Raw genomic sequence first — 25,645 nt, forward strand, 5'->3', positions numbered from 1 at the left:
AGCAAAACATAAAAAATACCCTTTTGCACCACCATTTGAGAAACAAAGAAACAACAGGCAGACCCATCCAATTCAGGAGACCTGTGCTTGTCTTTCGTATTTCCCACCAAAGAAACATTTCTTCCCCGTGCATTTCATATTTCCCACCATAGAAATCTGCATTCAATCTGCAAATTACTAATTCCATAAGATGCATATGTTATATTATAATAATAATATATATTAATGTAAAGTTTCCCCACGCTCCAATTTTACCGTCTCCAATTTTTTTCTCTATTCATAAGTTTGACTTCCATTTGGTTTTTGCTATGATCAAAAGTCCCAGTCATAGGTGCAAATATTTGTAAAACACACAAAAAGCCTTCTTCACTTTGTATGGACTTGACTGCTTCTTCTTTTAAAAAATGTAGCAAACTAACCTACTATATGAAATGAACTACGCTGCACTAATTACTCCATCCTTATTAAAGTTTGAGATGTCTGGTGATACGAGATTTGGATGCAAATATGGACCCTATCTTAGAGTTAGTCATTTCATGATCAAATTCCAATTCCTTCTTTTCTATTCCATTTATTCTTTTCGGATTGAAATGTTGAAACATATTAGATTAGAAAAACAATTAATTTTTTTCGTTCATATACATCTCTTATGAAATAATGCTCGACTCTTTACACATTACTCTGTGATTTGTCTATAAGAAGCCAATTTGTTTCCTTCCTTAAAAAATTAAATATTTATTTATTTATTTTCTATCAATAAGTAGCACTGAATTTTTCTGGATTGCTTGCATGGCAACTAGCACGGGTTATATTTGTTTTTAAAAAAACACTGAAAAAAAGTGGCCAATGATAAACTGACTAATTAAAAGGGGCGGCAGTTGAAAGAGTTTGAAAACGCAGCAAGCAAGCCTGCAAATACAGAGAGACGCATAGTTGAGTTGAAAGAGTCACAGATGACACAATTCATACACAATCAAATACTCCGTTTAAAAACTCCCTCTCTGTCTCTCTCTCACTCTCATTTGTCAGCTTTCATTTGTCACCCTCTCTCTCAGTGATTGCCTCATTGCCTATTGTTACAATTCTCCATCAATTTCTCATTTGTTTTTGTTTTATCTTATGGCTTGCAGTCCTTAATTTATAAACAAACCCAGCTCATGTTTTTTCTTTAACCAGCATCTCTTTCATTCCCTACTTGTTCCTTGCTAAGATTCCCTCCACCACATTCTTCCTTGAAGATAAAAACCAAATCTTTTCTTCTTCTTGGATTGTTGCTGTGCCAACTGCCAACTGCGGAGCCAGTAGTTTGAGTTCCAGTCATTCAACTACTAATATGCCTTTGGCATCTCGGCAACTGGGTTTTGCCTGAAGTTTCCTCAAGTGCCTTGAATTTCGCTGAGGAGAGCTTGAAGGTGAGAAAAATGACGTCTTTACAGAATATATATAATATTTACTATATGATGCTCTCTGGGTTTTTAGACCGACTTTAAGTAAGTTTAGATCATTAGTCAAAGGAGTAAATGAATTTATGATTCAAAATATTTGATTTTGGTTCAAGAGGGTAGGAAAATTTGGTGCTTATGAAGTAGATTATAGGTTCAAGGTAATGCTTGCATTTGTCAAATCTCTGTGGTTCTTTCTTTTTCCAATTTTTTATTGTCTCTTTGGTTCTGTTTCTGTTTCTAAATGAATTTTGATCACACTGGATGAGTAGCCTCGTATTACTGGTCATTGTTCACCATTCATTGAGGAAAAAAGTTTTCAACTTATGATTACAGGATACTAAAAAACATAAAAATTTTAGGTGGCAGGCATGTGCTTTGAAGTATTTATAGGGATAAATTGATCAAATCTTACATCCAATTTACTGGTAACATCCAGAGGATATTCTGCTCTAGTGGTTTCTTCTTAGCATAATTTACAGTGCCTTTGATTTTCTTGGATTTCATTGCATGGTGGTTTTGTATGAAACAGATGAAGATTTAGTTTCAGCTATTAAACTTGGTTTTTTTGTTCTTTGGCATAAGATAAGTGTGAAGAAAGGTTTTAGTATCAGCAGCACAAATGGCATCGTCTTTGGAGGATCTTCTAGCAGAAGATGGGTTTAAAGGAAGAAAATCATTGACCAGGTCGAGGACTTCCTACCATTCTGGTTCAACTCTACGTCATTTTCCTAATTCAGAAGAACACAGGAAACATTCCATGTCAGGAGATAGAATAAGGCCAGAGAAAACAAGGTCTGATGTGTCTCGGTATGGTGTGAGAAATAATCTGCCAACAGGTGATGATATTAGAGGTAGGAGAGCAAGAGAAGATCTTCTTGTAAGAGACAAAATAGAGGGAGGATCAAAGAAAGAAATTAGGGATGGACTTGGAGGAAAAGGTCCTACCAGCCGCAGTGTGTGGGAAGCTAGAAGTTTAAGTAGCATTTTTCCCCAGAATCAGGCAGCAAATGAGATAGTTGAGGTTGATGATGAAGACTTTGAGAGATACAAGGACATATATTCAAATGAACTGTATAGCTCAGAAAGAAGGAAGGATAAGTATTCTAATGGAAGTATGGAAAACGAAGGATATGAAGAGAGGTCAATGAAGGAGACAGAGGTCGATAGGAGACATAGCCACGGTTCAAGTTCAAACAAACATGTGGCTGGACGTACAAGTTTTAGTGAGAATAATAGGCAAAGCAGGAAACAGCCTGAGACCTCTCATGACAGATCAAGGAGAGATTCATCATATAGCAAAAATTCTGAAGATGCTCGTGGTCAAAAGCGTGACAAAGTCTTACGGGCAGTTTCTGAACCTGCTCTCGATGAAATTGCTATCCAAGCCATGGTCTCCATCCTAAGTGGATATATTAAACGTTTTCTCAAAGATAACAACTTCCGGAGTGCACTAAGAGACAACTGTATCTCCTCCCTAAACTTTATTCATCAGGAAGAAGGGCATTCTGAGAGCAGAATCATAGCCAGCCTTGAGCAGGCAATTGAAACAGTGGAAAAGGCTGCAGAGGAATCTGCAAGTGAAAAGGATTTAAAAAGAGCTTCTTTGCAGCTTAGTGTTATCACAGGTTTGAACTCAGCTGATTTGAAGGATGGATTTACATCTGGGGTTCCTAACTATAAATTGTCAGCTTGTGCTCATGTCTACCTCAGTGTGGTGTATAAGCTACAGAAGAAAGACAGGGTATCAGCTAAGCATCTTTTGCTAGTGTTTTGTGATACACCCTTTCACGCAAGAACAACATTGTTGCCTGAATTATGGGACCACCTGTTTCTTCCGCATCTTTCACATTTAAAGGTTTGGTATGATCAAGAAGCTGATTCTCTAGCAGATAGACAAAACAAGCCAAGGAAACTGAAGCTTTTAGGAAAAGCGTACAATGAAATTTTAGATTCTGGTACTTACCAATTTGCAGTTTACTACAAGGACTGGCTTACAGAAGGAGCTGAATCTCCTTCAATCCCTTCCATTCCTATCCCATCTGTATCTCTTCAGGAATTTCAGCAGGGAGGTTCTCATAGTCATTCTTCAGAGGCCCCTAGTCCAGGTGGTCCCCAGTCAATGGTCAGCAAAAGACTATACGATTCTGTGTTTGGTCGTTCAAGTAAACCTGAATCTGATGAGGCTGAAGATGATGGAGATATAGAAAACTTTGATAGTTGTATGAGAAGTTCCGATGGTTCAGCTGATGCTAAACAAAAAAGTCAGCACTCTTCTGAAACAGTTCAATATAGGTACCAAGATGTTGAAGAAGAATCCACTAAGAGGGCACCAGAAGATGGATTTCTTTCTGTAAGTAACCTTTTTTTTGTGTGTGAATTAATTCTTTATCCAAGCACATCTAAAAATTTCTAGGGTTTATAGATGTTTACCCATTCTATGCTGGGATTGTCTTATGAATAACTTCTATAGTAATTAGCAGCAGTGTTGCCTTTCATTTTCTCTTGAACATAAGAAGCTTTATCCAATTAATGTTTATTTGGAATTGATTCTAAATAAAAACTATATCACACCGGGAAGAGTGTTAAAAAAATCTGAAATATTTTACTAAATCCAATTTCATGCTCTAAAACATTTCTGTAGGAAAATGGACTCTTAATGACAGAAGAGCAAAAGTGGGGTTATCTTGGAGTGAGTGATCTACCAGAAATTGACCTGAATCATCACTTTGATAACATATGTGGAGAAAATACAGAAAGCACCCAGATGCTGCATGCATCAGCATGTGCAAAAGAGAATAAGCTTACCCTCAAAACCCTTGAAAAATCCAATTATGAACAGCAACGCGCGGAGGGTTCAACTGTTTCAAATTGCAGTGAAGCATCAATTGCCAGCTCTATTGTAAATGTACTGAATTCTTTCTAAAATCTTTAACTATGTACAATGTCATTTTCTAGTTTATGGTATTTATACTTTTTCTCTTTTAAGTGCAGCCAATCAAAGAAAGGTCTTCTTTTGAAGGTGAGTCAAAAGGAACATCTAAGATATTATACCCTTTAGTGCACATCTCGATTTGTTTCTCATGTTTACATTCCCTTGACACAGAGTTACATGGAAATTACTTTGAAGAAGGAATTATTTTCTGGAGCATTCCCCAGGATTTCATTTGCCCTCTAACTGGAAGGTTGTTTGAAGATCCAGTGACTCTAGAGACTGGTCAAACCTTTGAGCGGTTAGCCATCAAGGCATGGTTTGATAAAGGAAACAGAATATGTCCTGTGACAGGAAAATCATTGGAATGTCTAGCAGTGCCTCTTCACAACTTCATCCTAAAGCGTGTGATTCATAGTTGGAAATCTGAACATTGTAGGAAACTCTTGGCTTTTGCCTCTCAAGTAGTGGGGACCTCAGGGAGAGATGGATCCAAACACTATGATGAGAGAGCTATCTTCGTGCTAGAGCAGCTTCTCACTTGTTTCAGCAAAGAGGAAAGGACAGAAAATGCCAAGCACCTTACGTCTCTTGGAGGCTTGCAGTTTCTTCTTCAATTGTTTGAATTAGGAAAGGTGGAAGAGAAATCTCGTGCTGCAGCGCTGTTGTCCTGTTGTATAGAAGCAGATGCAGATTGTAGGAATATAATAGCAAGAGACATTAACAAACAGTATGTTATGGAACTACTTCAGAGCAAGCAGATTAAGATAAGAACAAATGCAGTGTTGTTGTTGACAGAACTGATTTGCCTGAAGGGGTGAGTAACATTGGCTTGCTGGTAATACATGTCAAATGAGCTGCTCTGGTTGCTTCTGAATATATAGATATTTTTATTAAAATTGACAAAATGAGTCTGTCAGCAGTCCCCTTCATATATTCTTTTTATCTTCAGTGTGCATGCGTGTGAGCAATTCAGAATCCACTATATGAGAACCTTGCCATCTTTTAGTTTTGGATATGTGCATAAACAGACTGTATAATGGTGATGTGGAGACAACATATAAAAGAAATTTTATATGGAAATTTCCGATGAACTTGGATTGGTTGTTGAAGGCTTGAAACAATTAATAAATGCCTATTGAAAGATGAGGGATTGCATAACTGTAATTGTTTGTGGTTATATGGTGTCTGCTAGTACCTTTCATCATTGATTTTTCTTTTCTTTTTCATATCAGGAAGAAAGATGTCACAACATTTCTCAGTGGCTTGCAGAATGAAGGGATTGTGAATGCAATGGATGTTTTGCTTGTGTGTCTCCAGAGTTCTCCAGCCAATCACAGATCCTTGGTTGCAGTACTTTTGTTACACGTAGATCTTCTGGTACACTCCTTAAGTAGTTCACAGGAATTTTCTAAAAGTTCCATCCTAATTGTCTCCATTTATTCTTGATGCCATGCCACTTTGCTTGACCCCTTCTTGCATTAGTAGTGCCCCCTTAAACTCTGAAGTAGTCACTGTGGAAGGCGTTATGTTGTGTGAAAATAAAATATATGACAATCAAAATTTTTTTTGGACAATGTGAGCTATAATTTCTGATTTGCAGGAATAATTTCCCTACATACTTAATGGTGCATATACCTGCAGTAATTTAGGAATTTAGCTATTGCCGCTCATCTTTTGAGTTCAGACTTGAAGGGAATTGATGGCTGCTTGGTTGAGAGATGAAAAGTTTCATTTATCTGAACTGTTTAGGTTGCTGGTGGTATGAAAGAAAAGTGACTTAGATACTAAGCTACTGATATGATTATAAGTATATAAGTATCTTGTTCTGAAGAAGTAGCCATAGCGTAGGGATCCTAAAACAGGCTAATCCTCTGTGGGTGCTCATAGAAAGAAGGCAAACAGACCGCAGAGGTTGCCCTATGTTTGACGGTTACTTTCAACATGTGATGATCCAGTGATACTTTGAACTCCCATTTCTGTTTATTAGAAGCTATTGTCTCTATCCCTATTCTGCATGATCAAATGTTGTTAACTAAGACAACCATCTGTTACAGGTAGAAGTAGAACCTCAGAAGTATGGCATGCATAGAGAGGAAGCTGTTGATGCAATTACAGAGGCTCTTGATTGCAGCTTAACTGACGCAAATGTCCGAGAGAATTGTTGCAAAGCACTTCTTATCTTGAGAAGGTACTTCTCTTTCTCAGGGAAATTGTTGTCGCGAAGTTGGATCTTAAAGCCAGCAGATTTTAGTGGCAGTTGTGAAGTGAATTCAGTTGACAACGAAGATGGTTCACTGGCTCATGGCGCATCTCCATCGGTACATACATTCGATCCCCATATTCTTTGTCCAGAGAATTTCTTATCTATATTCATAATTTCATACCATGTCACTAGATATAGCTTCTTTAGATTTTCAATACCATATTCTGTTTTCCCGCTTTCTTAAGTGAAAGAAACTTAAAATTCTAAATCAATCACTTTAGTTATATGTTTAAAGATAATTATCTGATGTTTTAATTCTTCAAATTATAGGATGATGAAGACAATTCCATTGAAGATTGGTTGAGGAACTTGACAGTTACACTGCTTGGTAATGGGAAAAAGTCTTTTTTAGAAACCCTTTCAAAGTGTTTAGGATCTGAAAACTTGGATTTGATGAGGGTGTGCCTAATCACGGCGGAATGGTTGAGCCGTGCACTTTCTTCACTATCTGGTTCTGAGTTTCAGCTCACAGCCTTCTCATCCCTGATTTTTCCACTAAAAGAGAGGCTGAAGAATGGTGAGCAGGTTGAGCAGAAGATCCTTGCTTCAGTATCTATGCTCAACTTCAGCAAAATATCTGGTTAGTCACTTCTACATAAACTTATTTTCCACAAATTTTACACAAAAATCAACAACAAACACTGTGGTGTCACTGGTGTGTATATATACACGTCTGGTTTATTTCTTGTTTCTGAGTTTTGAAGATTAGAATCTGTCGATGCATCACTCGATGGAGACGATTGAGTGTTGATGATTCTGTGGTTTAATTAGTGCATGGATTCCAGAATGCAGGGTGCTTTTAAGGGAAAGCACAGAAGATATTGCAGTTCCTCTAGAAAACCTTGCTGAAGTAACATGGAGTGCAAAACTGCTACATGCCATTATTTCTGGAGAAAACCTTTAATCTAGTATGAAAGACATGCTAGGATTGTTCCTCTGTAATAATTACAATATTGCAGCTTCAACAAAAAAAAAAAAAAAAGAAGGGTTTTCAGTATATAAAGAATGAATAAGCAAGAAAACCTTAGAGCATTTCTGCTGCTTTCCCAAGTCTTATTTAGTCAGGAATTTCAAGAGTACTAAAGTGAATTACATAGTGAGCTAAGTATTGCTTGTAGCAAAATTTGTATATAACATTCTTTTACCTTTTTCCTATAATTTTTTGACACATGCTTTATCTTACAATTTCACACAAAGACGGACGGAACTATAAATTTTTTACAATGGTAGGTTGAAATTTTTCTATCCGTCTATTATGCTTAGGTGGCTGAGAGAATTTGTCTTCAAATTTGTGGGAAGGGAAAGGAGTGAACCAATTTTTACCACCAAGTTGGGTAGACTTTTTTAACATTAGCACCAAATTTATATTTTTCCCAAAAACTTGTACTAGAGCCTACCCTACTAAGCAATGGTCTCACCCTTGCAACTCTTTGGATTAAGGATGGTCTAGTAGTGTGGATGTTTTTATTGGTTTTGGATGATGTGCTAGAACTTTCTAGCTTGGTTTGATTTTAATGATAGGATTTGGTCATTACCAAAAAAGATACACAATTGTTAATAGTAGTTGGATAATTAATAATGGTACGTTGGATGGTTAATACCGGTATGAGTTGGCAAAAATGTAATTTTAACTAAACTTGTGTGTAACAGTCCGCGTTGCCGCCAAAGTAATTACAACTAAGTTATAATTTTAACTAACTTTTATATAACGGCATTACAACTAACTTTTATATAACGGCCCATGTTGCCGTCAAAGTAATTACAACTAAGTTGTAATTTTAACTAACTTGTATATATCGGCTTGTATTGCCGCCAATTTTATTATAACAAATTTCTACGTAACGTTCAGTGTTGCCGTCAATTTAAATTAGACCTAAACTTCAATATTAACGGTCAATAAAGCGCGCCAATTTAAATATAACTAAATTTTAAAACATATTATAGCAAACACCCCCAAGAACATACAAAAAACACATATTATAAACTAAAAACATCATTGTTCTACTAAACCCAAACACATATAGGAAACACCCAAGAACATTCATAGACCCAAACACAGATTCTCAATTAGAAACCACATTGTCGTATTAAACTTCCGACACAAACTAATTATAATAGATCCAATTCATATTCGAAGATAGATAGACTAAAACCACTTTCAATTGTTGAGCACTTGATCAGCTCTTTATTTCTGTTCCATCTGCACCTCAACCTCATATAGGCCCTCAAAGTACATTCCACCATATCCGGAAGGTCCAGCCTTCTCACTATCCTTCTTCTTTCCAATCTTTACATCCACCTGACCATCACCTGCTCCTCCAGAGTCTGGTGCAACTGCAGCAGGAACATTCATACTACGGGCTTTCCTCTTCTTTGCTCTTATTGTTTCATGGGAATAGCTCTCACCATGAGGCAACACGATAGTGACTGTGCTGTCTGCTCCAACAGATCCATATCCCGCAAATCCAGAAGCTGCAACAACCTGCTCTTGATCTTTCTCTTTCATGGTCACACTCTTCTTACTCACTCTAGATCTCTTCTGCTTTGGTTCTGGATCTTTATCTTTCATGGAAGCACACTTCTTATTCACTTTCTTCCTCTTTGGTTCTTGCTTTTTCTCTTTCCTGGGAACCCTCTTCTTGCTTTTTCTGTCCGCTTTCAGTGCTTCTCCTCTTGCTATCTCTTCAGGGCTCCTGGGGTGAACGGACCTTGCGTGAGAGGCAAAGAACTGCGACGTCTCGAAGACCCGCCTGCATTTGGAGCAGGTGTACGGCCCGTTCTTGTCGTGTTTTAGGCTGCGTGTTTTCCCGTCTCCCAGATCACAAACAGCAACCTGATCAACATGCGCATCAGGAACAACTAATATATCACCAACGTCACCGTCGCCATTGGACTGATCCCGACGAGCATCATCAGAATTTGGAGAGTTAAGATTTTGAAAGTTTGTTGGCGCTTCAGGTGTTGGCTCTTTGCTTTGATACTCACTTGGTTTGGGTTGAGGTGTTGGGATATAAACACTGATTGGCTCAGCCACAATAGGTTCATCATCAGAAGAAGAAACATCATCATCACTCTCAATAGAAATTACTGTTGGCGGCTGGGAGTTTTGAGAACGATAAGGAAATATATGACCATAGTTGTTAAAATATTTTGGTCGTTGAAAATTAAAAGGGGCATGGCTGCTTGAGGCTTCGGCTCTCTTGTTAACTCTACTAGTAGAACCAGCAGTGTTATTAGTACCGAAATGAATTGGATGGTGACGGTTCACTGGGTTGGTGTTTCGGAGGACTGAAGAAAAAGAAGAAGTAGGGTTTGGGAAAATGGACTGGCCAAGAAAGCGCTCAGCGTTTGAGGTTGCACTGAGAAGCTGACTTCTCAGAACCTCCTCATGGGCTCTCAGAGAGCTGCTGCTGCTCGGCTGAGCAAGAAGAAGATGAGGTCTGCCGCCTAGGCCTTGAGCTGCTGCGGGTTCGTTAATACCTATGAATGCGTGTATGTGGACCCTACTTCTAGGCATATGGTGGGAAATGAGGGGTTGTTGGTTTTGATAAGAAATAAGCCTCATGTTAGGGTTAACAATGTTGTTACCCATGAGCTGAGGCTGAGGCTGATGATGAGGATTATGAGATGGGTGAGAATGAGGGCAAAAAGAGCTAATCAAACAGTTGTTCAAAGCAGAATAATTGGGGTGACTTCTCAAACGAAGTCGAGTAGCTTCTATGGTCTCATCGTGAAGGCCAAAACGAAACAATGAGGAAGCCATTGGGTTGATTGATTGAACAAATTTGGGAAAGGCTGCTGAGAGAGAGAGAGAGATTAATAATTTGTTTGGGTGTATTGAAAGACAAATGAGTTCAATATATGATGAGAGGGGTTGTGAGGCAAATAAGGTAAATGAATTGGGTTATATATAGCCAGGAATGAACAAGTTGGTACCCGTAACGTTTTTCTTTTTTAGGTTAAAATTTTTAATGTGTTTTGCCACGAGTGGCCAAGTCAGATGTGACCGAGGTCATTATTTTTGTGATAAGAAGGAATCTGTCCATTCTGGGCTTATTAGGAGCAGTAAATGTTAAAAAAACTGAAAACCGGCTACTTATTTAATGCAGTTTGTTTGCATGGCAAATGAAAGCTCATAGTCTTAGAGAGGTGCAAAAATTAAACGCATTTCTAAAAAGAAACGACCGCAGATACAATGTATGTACATTCTTGGCTACTCCTTCCTTCAATAGAAAGCATGAAATATTTGTACCAATTCCGTAACCTAGGGTTAATTTTGTGCCAAATTGCCAACCCACTTTGTATTAGCTACGCGGAGAGAGGTTAATTTGTGCCATTTTCAGAAATTGAAAGTTGGGATTGTGGGCTGGGTAGGCCCAATGGAGCCCAGCCCATTTTGTTATGGTGTTGTTCTTATTATGAACTTAATTAATACACAAAATGAAGAAATTAATGAGTTTCATCTATGTTTAAGTGGGAGCCAGAAGTCTTCAGGTATATATAATATAGGGTTACACAGTCCCCTTCTATTGAGGGATCCCTCAAATAATTTTATTTGAGGGACGCCTTTTAGGGTACCCTACAATTTTTTTCCCAATGATCCAAACCATCTATTTTTTAGGTCTTAATTCATAGATCATCCTTACAAAAAATTAGACAAATCGGAAACCATTTCGACATCTAATTGTGTCTTATAAAATCAATGAACACAGTGCTTCAAGAAAATGCTAAAATTTCAATAACTTAATTGAGTGGTCAAATGATATCGGATTCAAGTGAGTTTTTGTAGAGATGATCTTTGAATGAGTATCTACAAAATATAAGGTTTGGATTAGTGAAATACAATCCAGAGTGGGGCCTACAAGGGGTGTCCATCAAATAAGCTTATTTGAGGGATCCCTCAATGGAAGCTCTCTGTAGGTTTACATATATATATATATAATATGTGCCTAGAAAACATATAATCTTATGGCTGTTGCAATAATTATCATATCTGGCCTCAAATTGAATGTACTATTACTATATGGTTGGTGAGTGTGCGTTGTCAAGGAAAAAGAAACAACATTACCATTTTGTTGAATGATAATTTACTTAAGAACTAAGTTAATTTCAAGTCTACGGTCAAGTTTTTTCCGCGACCTTGTGTTGGCCATCCAATAATAAAATGATAGTTTAAGGTGAAAGATAACTGTTATAATGTAGAATTCTTTTTATATAAAAGAATTCTGAAATTCTAGGAGGGGTTGGGACGGGGATGAGAATTCCCCGATAATTCTTAGCGAGAATGGTGACAAAGACAGAGCAGATATAGAAAGTGGGGATGGGGATGGTATTCATACCTGGTCCCTGGTTCGGGATGAAAGCTCATAGCCTTAGAGAGGTGCAAAAACTCATCTTTTTTTTTTTTTTTTTTGGTTTTCCATATAAAATCACCATATAGGATTTCCTAGATTTGCAAATGGTAAGAAAATGAATTTCCCATATGCATGCATTTGAGGTGTGCCACAAACCCTTTGCTAAAGTTACCCTAAGTCATTTGGACCAAAAAAAGTTTCCCGAAGTCATAAAGAAACTAACCGAGTTTGCTTTCATGCCCATTTCTATATGTGGGCTCTCGGGCCCATGAAAAAGTCTATATAACAATACATAGTACAAGTAAATTGGGCACAATAGTCACTTACTTAGCACAACACTCTCGAAATCCCATTGTTTTAGTTCTCTCTCTCTCTCTCTCTCTCTCTCTCTCTCTCTCTCTCTCTCTCTCTCTCTCTCTCCTCTCCTTTACATAAACTCTTAATTAGTACCCATGGATTTCCCAAAGGACGTGTACAACCAAATCCCTCACCCTCACATATATTCAACCACCAACATCCATTTGCCCATTCCCAATATATCTCATCATGATAGCCATATCATACATACACAAAGGGTGTTGAACTCGTCCTATAGCCCTACTCATACTGCTATTAGCACTACTTATGATTTGAATGGCTTACCTGCAGTGAGATCAGGCTACCAAAACTTGCATCTGATTCATGCCTCATCATCCGACGCATATCGGGGCATACCAGTCTTCCCAAATACATCTGTCATTCCTGTGATGAGATCATATCAACCACGTCCACGAGGTGGACATGACATTGCCATGATCAACCAACACGGGATGATCATGGAAGTTCAACCAACCCAAACCCGTCCAACATTTCCAAACAGCACCCTTAATCTCAATCTTAATAGATTTCAACCACCTGCAGTTGCACATGCACCCCATTTCCCCCTAAATAATATTGCAAGCCCTACAACTTTCTCATCACAAAACCATTATGTAAATATTAGTCATAACCCCATCATGTATAGGGCACCACCTCCATCATTCTCATCCAATATCAATATTGGAAGGGCAACCATCATGAGCAACAACCAAGCTGCAGTGCCAATCTCATATTGTTGTTGTTGTTGCGGCAACGTCGTCTCGACAATAGCCCGAGCCCCTAGCCCTGAGTGAGCATTAGTGCTTCGAGTGTGGCAAATCATTTGCAAGTGGCAGTGCCATTTGAGCTCCTATACAAGGAATAGCAATTTGGAAGCTGCAATAAATGGCAACAGATTCAAGCCTGAGGACTCATTATTCTCTGACCACATTCTAGGGTTGAGAATGGCTATCTTCTCGCATTGAAACTTTCACCGTTTGGCTTTTGGATAATGTATTCTAGCTTGCTTTGATTTTAATGATTTGATTTGGTCATTACAACAAAAAGAGATACATCGTTGTTAATAGTAGTTTGATAACTAGCTCAGAACGGTAATACATAATATTGCCGCTAAAGTAATTTCAACTAAGCTTTTGTACAACGGTCTGTGTTGCCGCCAATTTAACTATAACTAAGTTTCTATATAAAATAAAATAAAAACTATTAGTGTTGTCTTCAATTCAAATTATACATACGTTTCAATATAACGGTCAACGCTTCGCGCTAATTTGAATATAACTAAATTTTAAAACAGAAACACCCAAGGGCATCCATATACCAAAACACAACTTATAAATTAAAAACAATATTGTTCTACTAAACTCCGATTATTTATCTCAAACTTAATTAGAACCAATTTGTATTTAATATATTATGAGAGCCATTTTGAGGCATATAAGGTACGTGTATTAATTCCTTTTTTGGGTAGAAAAGTTTAATGGGTTTTGCCACGAGTAATACATTTATCAATATTTTCGTGATATGACCAAAGTCGTATGTTTTGGGTTTATTAGGAAGAAGAGTAAAATATTGTAGAAAACTGAAATCCATGCATGGCATATGAAAGCTGTGGAGCATATCCTCAGAGAGGTGCACAAATTAAATGCATTTCTAAACAGAAATGACTGCAGATACATGTATGTGCATTCTTGGCTACTCCCAGTACTTGAATGGAAATTATGAAATATTTGTACTATTTCCATAAGTTGAATATTTTTCTACCCTAGGTTAATTTTGTGCCATGTTGCCAACCAGCTTTGTATTAGCTAGCTAGGTGGAGGTTGATTTGTGCCATTTTCATTACTTGAAAGTTTTTTTTACATGGGTTAATCTCTGCTAAACTACAAAGTTGGGTTTGAACGGTAGAACAATTATAATTTTTTTAATTAATTTGGTTAGTAAAAATTAAAATTCTCATCAGATTTTTGTGTTTGGGATCACCAGAAATTTTTGATTATATATATATAATCACCGGATATCATTTTCTATATTTCACAAATTGTAACAAAATGAATTTCTCATCATATACATGCATTTGACCTGTGCCAGCAAAACCCTTTGCTTTTAGGGTAAAAGTTACCTTAAGTCATTAAGAAGTAGTAACTCATGCAAGCCCTCTCGAACTTCATGGGGCCATGACAAAGACTATATAGCAGTACACAGTACAAGTCAATTAGGCACAAAACTCTCTTACTCACTTACCCAGTACAACTCTCCAAATTCCATTGTTTTAGACTCTCTCTCTCTCTCTCTCTCTCTCTCTCTCTCTCTCTCTCTCTCTCTCTCCAACTTTTAATTAGTACCCATGGCTTTCCCAAGCGACATTCACAATCAAATAGGTAGCATCAACAATACAAATGGTCTCATCCACACACAAATGGTCTACAGGTCCAATTACTTCACAACTATTATTACCACTACTTATGGTTTGAATGGCTTACCTGCAGTGAGATCAGGCTTCCAAAACATGCATCTACTTCATTCCCCATCATCTCCTGCATATTGGGGCGGAGTGGTCTTCCCAGATAGACCCGTGATCCCCATGATAAGATCATACCAACCGCGTCCACCAGGCCTTATCATGAGCAACCCACACATGATGATCAGGGAAACTCATGTTCCAATTCAACCAACCCAAACTGGTCCAACATTTCCAAACCACACCCTTAATCTCAACTTTATGAGATTTCAACCACCTAGAGTTGCACTTGCACCCCATTTCCCCTTAAGTAACATTTCAAGCCCTACAACTTTGTCTGGATTCCATGGCAGCACTGGAGTCATGAGGAACCAACAAAGTTCATCACAAACCTATCATTATGGAAATATTAGTCCTAACCCCATTATGTATGCGGCAACTAGATTTAGACCACCTCCATCGTTCTCTTCCAATATCAACATTGGAAGGGCATCCATCATGAGCGACAACCAAATTTCACTGCCAACCCTAGTAAGAGCCACTCGATTTCCCACTTCATCCCAATCGCAGTTTGTCCCAAATCATGAGCCTTCTACTTCCTCTTCCATCATTAAAGAAGAACCCCGAGACGATCACCAACAAACTCTTGTTGCGAGGGAAAGCACTACTACGACAGTTGCTGCTGCTTCTATTGCTATTGCAACGACGTCGTCTCGGCCCCGGCGGCCCAAACCCATGGGTGAGTATACGTGCTTCGAGTGTGGTAAGTCGTTTGCAAGCGGCAGTGCCTTGGGGGGACATATGAGCTCCCATGCAAAGAAAAGGAAACTGGAAGCTGCAACAAGTGGAAAAAGATTCAAGCCCGGGGATTCATTCTTTGACTACGTACATCATAGTCCAGGGTTTGAGAATGGCTCATCTTCTCGCACTGCAACCAATCCCCCCACCATGAGTATCAATGGTCCAAGTGGGCTAAGTACTAACGAAGGTACCAAAGGAATTGAAGAACCTTCGGGGAAACGAGAAGAAAAAAAGTCGAAGGATGGAGATGAAGAGGGACCTACTTCTAGGCAATAAAAGACATTAATTTAAAGAATTTTGATCTTTTAATAATTCTCTTATTCTCTTATGTTTGAGTTCAAATTTTGTTGTATTTGCTTTGTAGTTTTTCCCTTTTAATTAATTCAGTTTTGATTGATGATGCGTGATGGCTTGCAGATGGGCTTAGCGAAGTTGAGCTAGTGCTCCTCATTCTACACCGGAGTTCGAATTCCCATTCTCGTAATTTAGATTATATTGAGTGAATAGTCGCGGATTGAGATTGCCTAGCCAATTTTTTTTTTTTTAAATTTCATCAAACTGAAAAAAGAAATGTTTTGTTGCCTTCGAAGTAACACATATCCACGCATGTTATAATACGTGGATGTGTAACACTGTAGACAAAGAAATTTTGGTGCAATAAATTCCATTGGACAAGAAAATAATTAGGGTTCGGTGGATTAAATCGTGGGCCCCGTAATTCGCCCATGTGGCGTGTGACTCATCAAAATCGGATTAGTTGTCAAAAATGACACATGGCGACATCCGACGGAGTGCATCGAACGATTCAAGATGAAGACAAAATTAAAGGAAAGAATCTTCTGTGATTGACTTTGATTTAAATTAAATATTAATCAGGTCAATCAATTGAAGATAATCTGGTTAAATCGCCAGATTATGGGAATTGATTTAAATCAAATCAGAATCCCACAAAACAAGGTTTTAAATAGGGAAAGTTATTTAGGTCAAGTATCCTACAAAAACCTATAAATAGGAGGCCTTAAGATGAAAGAAGAGGCAGAGAGAGAAAAAACCTAGCACTCAGAAGAAACAGAAAACTCTATGCATTCTTCACCCTACGTACTTTGGAAGAGCCATCAAGCACAACACATACGTGCCGGTTCCTTCACCATAGAAAAATCCCAAACACCAAACAAGCTTCGTGTTATCCATTTGATCAAGATCAAGTCTCTACGACCCTTGTATCAAACACATATTTTCTTTAAACACTTTGGAGATCGAATCAGAGGATTCAATACAGAGATTGTAAATGCATGAGTTGGTGGATGACCACCATACCTCTTAATATTCCACCGTTGGATTTTATGTAACCTATGCATTAAGTATTTATAATTAGTACTTGTAACTTATAGGTATATTGTAAATGATGGTATTCAATCTTCTATCTTGTAAGCTTATAAATAGATGGTTCTACCAAAGATTAAGAAAGGAATAAACATGGTGAAACTTTGTCTTTAGCATATCACTTCTCTCTACATTTTCTCCCTCTAATTTTATAACATAATTAATTATTTTAAATTATTTTGTAGACTTTGTTTTTTATTTTTTATATTAATAAATAATTAAAAAATAATATATTTAAAAAGTATAAACGCGCCACTATACTATTTAAATATTCAAATATATTTGGCACCCTTCCAATTTGTATCTTTTTTATGGACACTATTTAAAACAACATACATTACATTTTAAACCACACTATTTAAAGCTTTTGCTCCCAATCAGAACTTGTTCCGGTACCAAAACACATCGTTTTGAGCACCATCCTCATCAGGTTCAATAAAAAGGCACTCTCTAGCTTCCCTCCACAGAGCCTTCCAAATTGGAGTTGCATCAACACTATAATACTCTCCCAAAATAGGCTTGAGCACATTGGTTGCTTCCATTGCATGATAATGCGGCATTGTAGAGAAGAGATGGTGCACAACATGTGTATGGAACACCTTGTTAAGCACCCCATAGTCTCTGTCCACAGTCGCCAAAGCCCCTCTCAGCCCCCCCAAAGTATGTGATTAGCACAACACACATTAACCACAATCATTGGCACCCCATAACACAAACAAGCCAAACAAACCCTTTGGCCTTGACAATTTTATAGAGCACATAAATAGCAGACATGATCCCGAGGTCAGAAATGTGTACTTGGAGCCTCTCCCAGTTGGAAAATATAGGGCCGTTGGGATCGTAGTGGCATGTAAACCGGTCGTATTCCTGGCCCGAGATGTTGAAAGCCAAATACAAGGGCCAGCCGACTGTTAGAGTGACAAGAATAACCAAGAGCCTGCCTGGTGTGTTGTTGAAGTAATTGTTGTACCATGGCATATTAGACTTTGGTTTTGGAACGAACACTTCGTCCCGCTCCATCGAACCGATGTCGATCGAGTGGTTGCGGCGGTGGCTGTACTTCCTTGAGAAATAAAGGACAAGAAGGGCAGTGGGGAGGACGAGGCCAACGACGTTGTCCACTATTTGGTAGTCACTGAAGGCATGGTGGCCACATTCATGTGCGATGATCCACACACTGGTTAGCATGCAGCCTTGGAGGATCCAATAGATGGGCCAAGAGATGTAGGGGAGGAGGGGGTGAGGGAGGAGGTGGAAGTATGAGGTGGCAATGTGGTAGGGGAGGAAGGACAGGGTTAGGTCGAAGAGGACATAGGAGAAGGAGCGGAGGAGAGAGCGGTTGAAGCAATGTGGTGGAATGGCGTTTTTAGAAACCTCAATCCCAAACCATTACAACAACCTTGTTTGTGTCAAGAGGTTAGTAAATTATTAAAGTATTTATTAAGTTTAAACCAAAACTCCCTAAAGAAAATATATAGTAAGGTTTACCTTTTGTTTATTTTAATTAGTGAATAATTGTGTAATTTTATAATTTTATAAGAGAAAATGATAATTTATGTAACAAAAAAGAAAAATGTGCGTTGGTATTCAACAATAATATTATAAATAATTTAAAAACTCAAGTTAAGCATAAAGTAAGGCTTAGTTTGGTTGATTACGTGGCAGCCGAAGGTAATCTAATGAGTGATCGACGATGGACAAAATAGTTTTTTCTCTTATAAATTTAAATAGACCCACCTAATTTGGGCCACTTCATTAACCTATTACAAAAGAAAAAACCTGATTCACAAAATTCAAAACCAAAATTTCATTTATGATATTCTTATTATTCAAGTTTTTTTTATCACTACTAGCCCCTTGACACATGCTCACGCATGTGCCAATTGGTTTTCTTTTTCTTTTTTATTTTTATTTTTAGAATTAAGAAAAAATAACAGAGTAGTTATGTTCCATAAAAGTAGGACCTATTATCTTATTTTGTTTTTAATTTTAATTTTTTTAATATTAAAAAATATGAATTTACGATATTATCCTAATTTAATTAATAATTTCAATTCTTAATGTTTGAATTAACAAAGGGCATTTTCTGGTATTTTGAATGTTTCACCATTCTCTGCTTTTTGCTTTATATATATATATACTAATTTTTCTTTCTTTGGTACACCATGGCGTTTAAGCCCGGCCCAAAAGCTTGATGCTGAGGCTCTAACCCAAACAAGCTAATGGAGAAAGAAAAAAACAAAGGAGAGAAAGTCAGGGAAATAGTCAAAACCTCAAAACTGAACGTTAGGGTTTTTGGTGGTCGTTTCTCAGAGTTGGAGCAAAAAGAGGTTAAGGTAAATTCCCTTCTCCTTTTCATGTTCTCAAAATTCTCTAAAGCCGTGTTTGGATTGGTGTGTTTCCGATGCCCAGGTTTTTCAATTAAAGATTGAATTAAGCCTCTCAGCTCCCATTTTTATTTTTTCGTTTGCAGGAACCCTTTATCGTCATGGAAGAACAACACCCAGGTTCTCTCTCTCTCTCTCTCTATGTGCAACAGTTTTCTTATTCTATCTGTGTTTGTGCTTTATGCATATTCAAGCTCATGTTTACTTTTAAGTGTTGAAATTCCACTGCTTTAATTGTAATCTCAGTGACAAATTCGAAAAGTCGAAAAAACCAAGATGGGAACAAAAGCCAGAAAAGCTCCAAGTCTCCAGGTCGGGCGAAAGAACATAAGGACCAACTGGAAAGACTTAGTGAAAAGGTTAGAACTTCTGCTTTGCCATTTATACAAGTATGTGTGATTTTTACTGTGTACTTTTTTTTTTTTTTTTGGCCATAATTTGTGACGTGTATTCATATATGTGTATTTTTGTTAATGTTTATATGCATATGCCTATTTGAGTATATAAGAATATGCACTTGAGAATGTATTTGCAGCTTTCATACTTAAGTTAGGATTTGATTTGGTGGGAGGTTGGGTTACATTTCTGAGATATCAATTTCAAAGTTTTTTCATTTGTTTGTTATTCCATAACCACTTTTTGGCTCTGTAGCTGTTTTGGTTGAATTGCATTGGCCCAGATTTTAATTGGATGCGGGATGTAATCTTTAAAGTTTGATGTGTTACCTGCATTTGCCATCTACTAAGGAAACTGTGGTTGGCTGATAACTTCTTGATTTTATGACTTTGTATTTGTGTTTTTTTATATGCTATTACAGTAATGAAGTTATTAATGATTCTTAACCTGCAGGACCCAGAGTTCTATGATTTCTTAAAAGAGCATGACCAGGAACTTCTACAATTTAATGATGAGGACATTGATGTGAGTATGCAAAAGTTTCTTTTTAAATTTTAAGTATTACTCAGGGAATGCTACATATGAAATTAAGCCCGTCCCTGTTTTACGCAGGAAGATTCAGATACTAACTTGAAAGAAGATGAAACACCAGTAGATGATGAAATACAAGTGGATGAAGAGACTGGCCGTCATGATGTTTTACAAAAGAAAAAGAAACCATCTAAACAAGTTATAACTAGTGAAATGGTTGATTCCTGGTGCAACTCGATTAGAGAAGATGGGAAGTTGAGTGCTATTCATTCTCTAATGAAAGCTTTCCGCACTGCCTGCCACTATGGTGATGATAAAGAGGATGAATCTATGTTAGATTTCAGTGTTATGTCTAGCAGTGTCTTTAATAAAGTGATGTTATTTGTGCTTAAGGAAATGGATGGAATAATCCGAAAATTGTTGGAGCTCCCTGCTTTTGGTGGGAAGAAGGAGACCATACTAGATGTGATGAACACAAAACGATGGAAGAACTACAACCATTTAGTGAAGTCATATATTGGAAATGCCTTACATGTCTTGCGTCAAATGACTGACACAGAAATGATATCATTTACTTTACGGCGTCTTCAATACTCTTCCATATTTTTGGCTGCTTTTCCTGTTCTCTTAAGGAAGTACATTAAGGTAAGCGCAGAGATACACATTTTTATATTCTGTTTGAAATACTTTCTTCTTTGTTTTACTACTCTACTGCCTGTGCTTTGGATATGGCTTGAGGTTGTGGTCACTGCTATCAATACATTCTATATAAATTTCCAATTCCATTATATGTGGGCATGTAGGTTATATTCAGAATAGACATCTGTTATTGGTTTTTACCGCCTAATATTTCTCTTTATAGTATTCTTTTTAATGTTGGTTAAGTGGGAACTAAATAATTTGTATTACTTTTCACAGACTGCTGTAGACTTATGGGGTTTAGGGGGAGGTTCCCTCCCTCTTGTCTCCCTTCTGTTTCTAAGAGATTTATGCGTTCGGCTTGGATCTGATTGCTTAGATGAATGCTTTAAAGGGATATACAAAGCCTATGTCTTGAACTGCCAGTTTATAACTGCAGCAAAATTGCAACATGTCCAATTTCGTGCAAATTGTGTAATCGAACTCTATGGTGTAGACCTTCCCACTGCATATCAACATGCCTTTGTTTTCATTCGACAATTAGCAATGATTTTGCGGGAAGCACTCAATGCAAAAACTAAGGTATTACAAGCCTTTAGATATTATTGTTTACCCTTTGTTATGTTGTTGCATTTCTGTTGCAGCATACATCTTAGTTGGACTTAAGAATGATCATTGTACCAATTTTGTTATTCTTGTCTGAAAAATTGACTGTTTACATAAGCTTAAGCTGCCTTTATTTACATAAAAACAAAAAGATTTTCTTGGTCACATTGAATAAAAATGCTAGCTTCTGCCTCCATTTTACAAAATTTTAGTTTCTATTGCTTTTTTTTTTATATAAAAAAATCTAACAATTATATTTATTTCAAAACCTAGCAGATGCACTATGTTTCTTGGGTTTCGCTTATGCTGCTTTGTGTCTTGTAGGAAGCATTCCGAAAGGTGTATGAGTGGAAGTTCATGAACTGCCTTGAGCTCTGGACTGGGGCCATCTCTTCCTACGGCTCAGAAGCCGACTTTAGGCCTGTTGTGTATCCCCTGGCCCAAATAATTTATGGGGTAGCCCGTCTAGTTCCAACTGCTAGATATTTTCCCCTTAGATTGAGGTGTGTTAGAATGCTTAATCGAATTGCTGCTTCGACGGGTACTTTCACACCGGTTTCTATGCTACTTTTGGACATGCTTGAAATGAAAGAACTGAATAGGCCTGCCACGGGCGGTGTTGGCAAAGCTCTTGATTTGCGTACGATACTTAAGGTATACTTGAGGATCGACATTATTCTCTGCTTCAAACTCAATACTACATTTGTATTGAGTTGATTATGGACTTTTTATTTTTTATTTTTTTTCAGGTTAGCAAGCCAACACTGAAGACCAGAGCATTTCAGGAGGCATGTGTGCTATCTGTTGTTGATGAGCTTGCTGAGCATTTGGCGCAGTGGAGCTATTCTATTGCTTTCCCTGAGGTGTCTTTTATTCCAGCTGTACGATTGCGCAGCTTCTGCAAATCAACCAAGGTTGAGAGGTTCCGGAAAGCAATGAGGGAGCTTATTCGTCAGGTATGTTTTGTCTGCTAATGATTGCATCCTTTAACTATAGGAAAGCCTTCGTGCACATAGCTAATGTTTCAGCTATTCTATGCCCCAGATTGAGGCTAACTGTCAGTTTACAAATGAAAGGCGTATGTCAATTTCTTTTCTACCAAATGATACTGCAGCTGCATCTTTCCTGGAGGTATGCACTTTCCATAATTTTTTTTTCTCTCCCTTTGTGAGTTTGCCGTCAAACACGTTGTATGTGTATATACTTTGCTACTAGCCAATAATCATAAAGCATGGTGAAAGTCACTGGACCAGATAGAAGAGTTGCTACTTATCCCTGCTTTACTTGGCTTGGTGTTTCTTTTTCAATAGTATAATTATAGTCTGAATGGTATGAAAGACAAATAGGTGATGCTAAATCAGCAGCCTGCTGATTACTGCATGGTCAACATAGTTTAACTCATGCTGGTTTGGTGCACTGTGTTGAAAAGCGGTATATTTTTAATAATCAAAACAACTATGTCTTTCTTGTTGGAACAGAGATGTTTCAAACAAACATTTTTGTCATCTGAAAAAGGTCCATCATGATGTAATTTGTTGATAAGCCCATATGAATGGTATTTGTGTTGTAATTCATTGGTCACCTCTTTCTTGAATGCTTTGCCCTTCGTTTCATATAATTTTGATATAATCTTGGAGAAACTGAATTCCTTATATGTTGTCATAGGATGAGAAAAAGTCGGGGGTAAGCCCTCTATCGAAGTATGTTTTAACTCTACGCCAAGTAGCACAACAAAGAAATGATTCGTTGTTTGAATCCAGGTCTGAGATCATATTTTCTATTATGTTCATATTCATGGTAGCATCTTTAGTATATCATTTTCTAACGTGCAAATGGGTTCCAGTGTTCTCGTGGGGGAGCATTCATCTGTATTTGGAAGTAAAGTACGGGAAAGTGATGAAGAATATGACCCCAAGGATGAGGAAGGCACTACTGTCTTCAGTTCATCCTGGTTACCAGGAACCGATTCCAAGTATGGTTACGATAATTCTCTCTCTCTCTCTCTCTCTCTCTCTCTCTCTCTCTCTCTCTTTTTCTAATAATTGTTGGTTTTATATTTCTGTTGCAATATTATTGGTTTGCAGGGCAAAAGAACCCAAAGATACGAAAAAGAAGAAAAGGAAGAGAAAGACTGAGCACCAGGACCAAGTAGCCATGGATGAAGATATTGTTCAGGACTTGGTGCTCAGTTCTGATGAAGAAGATGGGTCTTTAAGCAACACCTTCTCGGCTGAGGAGGATGAAGAGGGGAAACCAGCACCTTCAAAACTGGAAAGCAAGAAGCATAAACACTCTACAAATACATCAAAGAAGAATGTAAAATCTCAAGCAAAAAGATCAAAGAAGAGAAAGAAGGCTAATGGAGATAAATCTCTTAAAGCCTAGGCCTAATCGGATGCAGTTCGGAATGGGGGCAGATGCAAGTGGCAGAAAGTCATCTGCGAGAGAGCTCCTACGTCTTGCTCCCACAGCATGCTTCATGCAGCAACAAGGAAAGTTACAGACATCTTCCTCACCTATGGGGAAAGAAAAAAAAACAGGATGGTTCAGAAAGCATTTCAAAAGACCATTCGCACAGAGACCCAAGTATCCTTTGTGATGTCAGATAGTCTACCTTGTTTTGTCAAATCCTTTTTCATTCAACAGTAATTATGATAATTGTACTTTAAACAGCTCGTGCAGAGTGGTCTCCATTCTGGACCCTGAAAACCATTTTTGTCAATTCATTTTGTTCAATGTGAAGAGATCCATTTTGCGCTTTGTTGTTGGTTTTGCTGCCCAACTCCAAGAGTCTCCTTATGTAGTTAACATGGTTCTATTATACTTAAATATTTGCTACACAAAAGTATTGTACTTATTAGCACTTCATTTTAGGGTTTCATTCCTAATTTCCACGACAAATGTATAGAAGTCGGACATTGGATACCAAACACACACACTTCAAGGCCTAGTCCTTATACCTTGGACGCCAAGCCTGACCCTAAACTCTAGAACTAGAACCAAGACAGCAAATTCTACATGAGCTTCTGTAATAAGGCGGCTATGTTGAGGGGTGTGTTGAAGAGTTCAATCTAACTGTCCAATAATAGTTCTACAATTGATCGGATGATGATTGAGGACTCCTCATTAGAAACCCCTATTACAGCCTCCGAACCCAAAGTCTTCTGCCCGAACTTCGTTCACCATATCATAGGCCCTAAACTCAACACAAATTGTGGTTTTTATTAAAATACTACTATATTTCCTTTCTTTTTTTTTGAGGACTTTTTCTATTAAGAAAGGTGATAATATACTAAACACACACACTACATAAATGCTAAGCTAAGACTCGACCCATAACCTTGAGAAACAATTACTCCAAACCACGACACTAGTTGTAGTGGGTCCTTTGTACCTTTCTTTTCTTTTAAAAATGGTTGAACTTGTAAAACATGACACGAATATAGGAAGAATATTTTATAAATATAAACGTTGACAAATAATAATTTTGAATAGATACTATAACTTAGGAGAACTTTCCAGTAATTATTAATTGTACAACTTTCTTTTGCACAAATTTGGAAAGGTGCATTGTCTATCTAAACAAGATGCTAGCTCAATTCGTTGAGCTTTTTGGCCTCAAATTATATAGATAGAGGTTCGAAATCCCCAAGCATTAAAGAATGTTAGTATACAAAACCCCCCTCCTTCAATCGTTTGTACTGAAAAAAAAAAAAAAAAAAAAAAACAATACGCTCCTTCCAAAATAAGAGAGGGGAGTAGTTTCTTTGTTATTTTGTCTACATTTTTCGTAACTGTTTTTCTGTACAAAGCTTGCACTTTCGAGTTATACGACAAATGGCAATATTACTTTCCTCATAAAATTTGACACCTTCACAAATAAACAACCAAATAGATTCAAATTTTCGTCCATAGGACTTCGAACATGGAATACCACTAAACTAAATTATGAGTTTGGATTTAATATTTGAATATGGGATTTAACAAACCAAGTAAAAACGTAGTGTTTTTTTTTTTGGTTGCCAGAAGTAAAAGAAAAGTACTTATTATTCCATGTTTAATTAAACACAAATACCAGTTAAATTATGATATA

At 37.5% G+C, this 25,645-nt stretch overlaps 3 protein-coding genes across 3 annotated transcripts; 2 read left to right on the plus strand and 1 right to left on the minus strand.

Moving 5' to 3' along the window:
• LOC18773878 (putative E3 ubiquitin-protein ligase LIN-1) lies at positions 2,065–7,822 on the plus strand. The gene is made up of 8 exons (XM_020567373.1): positions 2,065–3,795; positions 4,087–4,350; positions 4,437–4,464; positions 4,549–5,191; positions 5,610–5,754; positions 6,432–6,695; positions 6,911–7,220; positions 7,426–7,822. The coding sequence occupies exons 1-8, from the start codon at positions 2,065–2,067 to the stop codon at positions 7,542–7,544; spliced, it is 3,504 nt and encodes a 1,167-aa protein (XP_020422962.1). The 3' UTR covers positions 7,545–7,822.
• LOC18774949 (delta(12)-oleate desaturase) lies at positions 17,371–18,379 on the minus strand (the record flags this gene model as incomplete). The annotated part of the gene is made up of 2 exons (XM_007206902.2): positions 17,371–17,645; positions 17,890–18,379. Coding segments are annotated over 2 exons (765 nt in total), but the record flags the coding sequence as incomplete, so codon positions are not given.
• Positions 19,185–24,313, plus strand: LOC18772587 (nucleolar complex protein 2 homolog). Its single transcript, XM_007208001.2, has 12 exons — positions 19,185–19,329; positions 19,467–19,500; positions 19,627–19,739; positions 20,230–20,301; positions 20,389–20,952; positions 21,226–21,528; positions 21,877–22,206; positions 22,302–22,508; positions 22,597–22,683; positions 23,218–23,312; positions 23,396–23,524; positions 23,637–24,313. Exons 1-12 carry the CDS (start codon positions 19,216–19,218, stop codon positions 23,935–23,937), a joined length of 2,349 nt encoding a protein of 782 aa, XP_007208063.2. The 5' UTR covers positions 19,185–19,215; the 3' UTR covers positions 23,938–24,313.

This window comes from Prunus persica, chromosome G6 (genome assembly GCF_000346465.2).
Source record: "Prunus persica cultivar Lovell chromosome G6, Prunus_persica_NCBIv2, whole genome shotgun sequence".
NCBI classification, from domain to species: Eukaryota; Viridiplantae; Streptophyta; class Magnoliopsida; order Rosales; family Rosaceae; genus Prunus; species Prunus persica.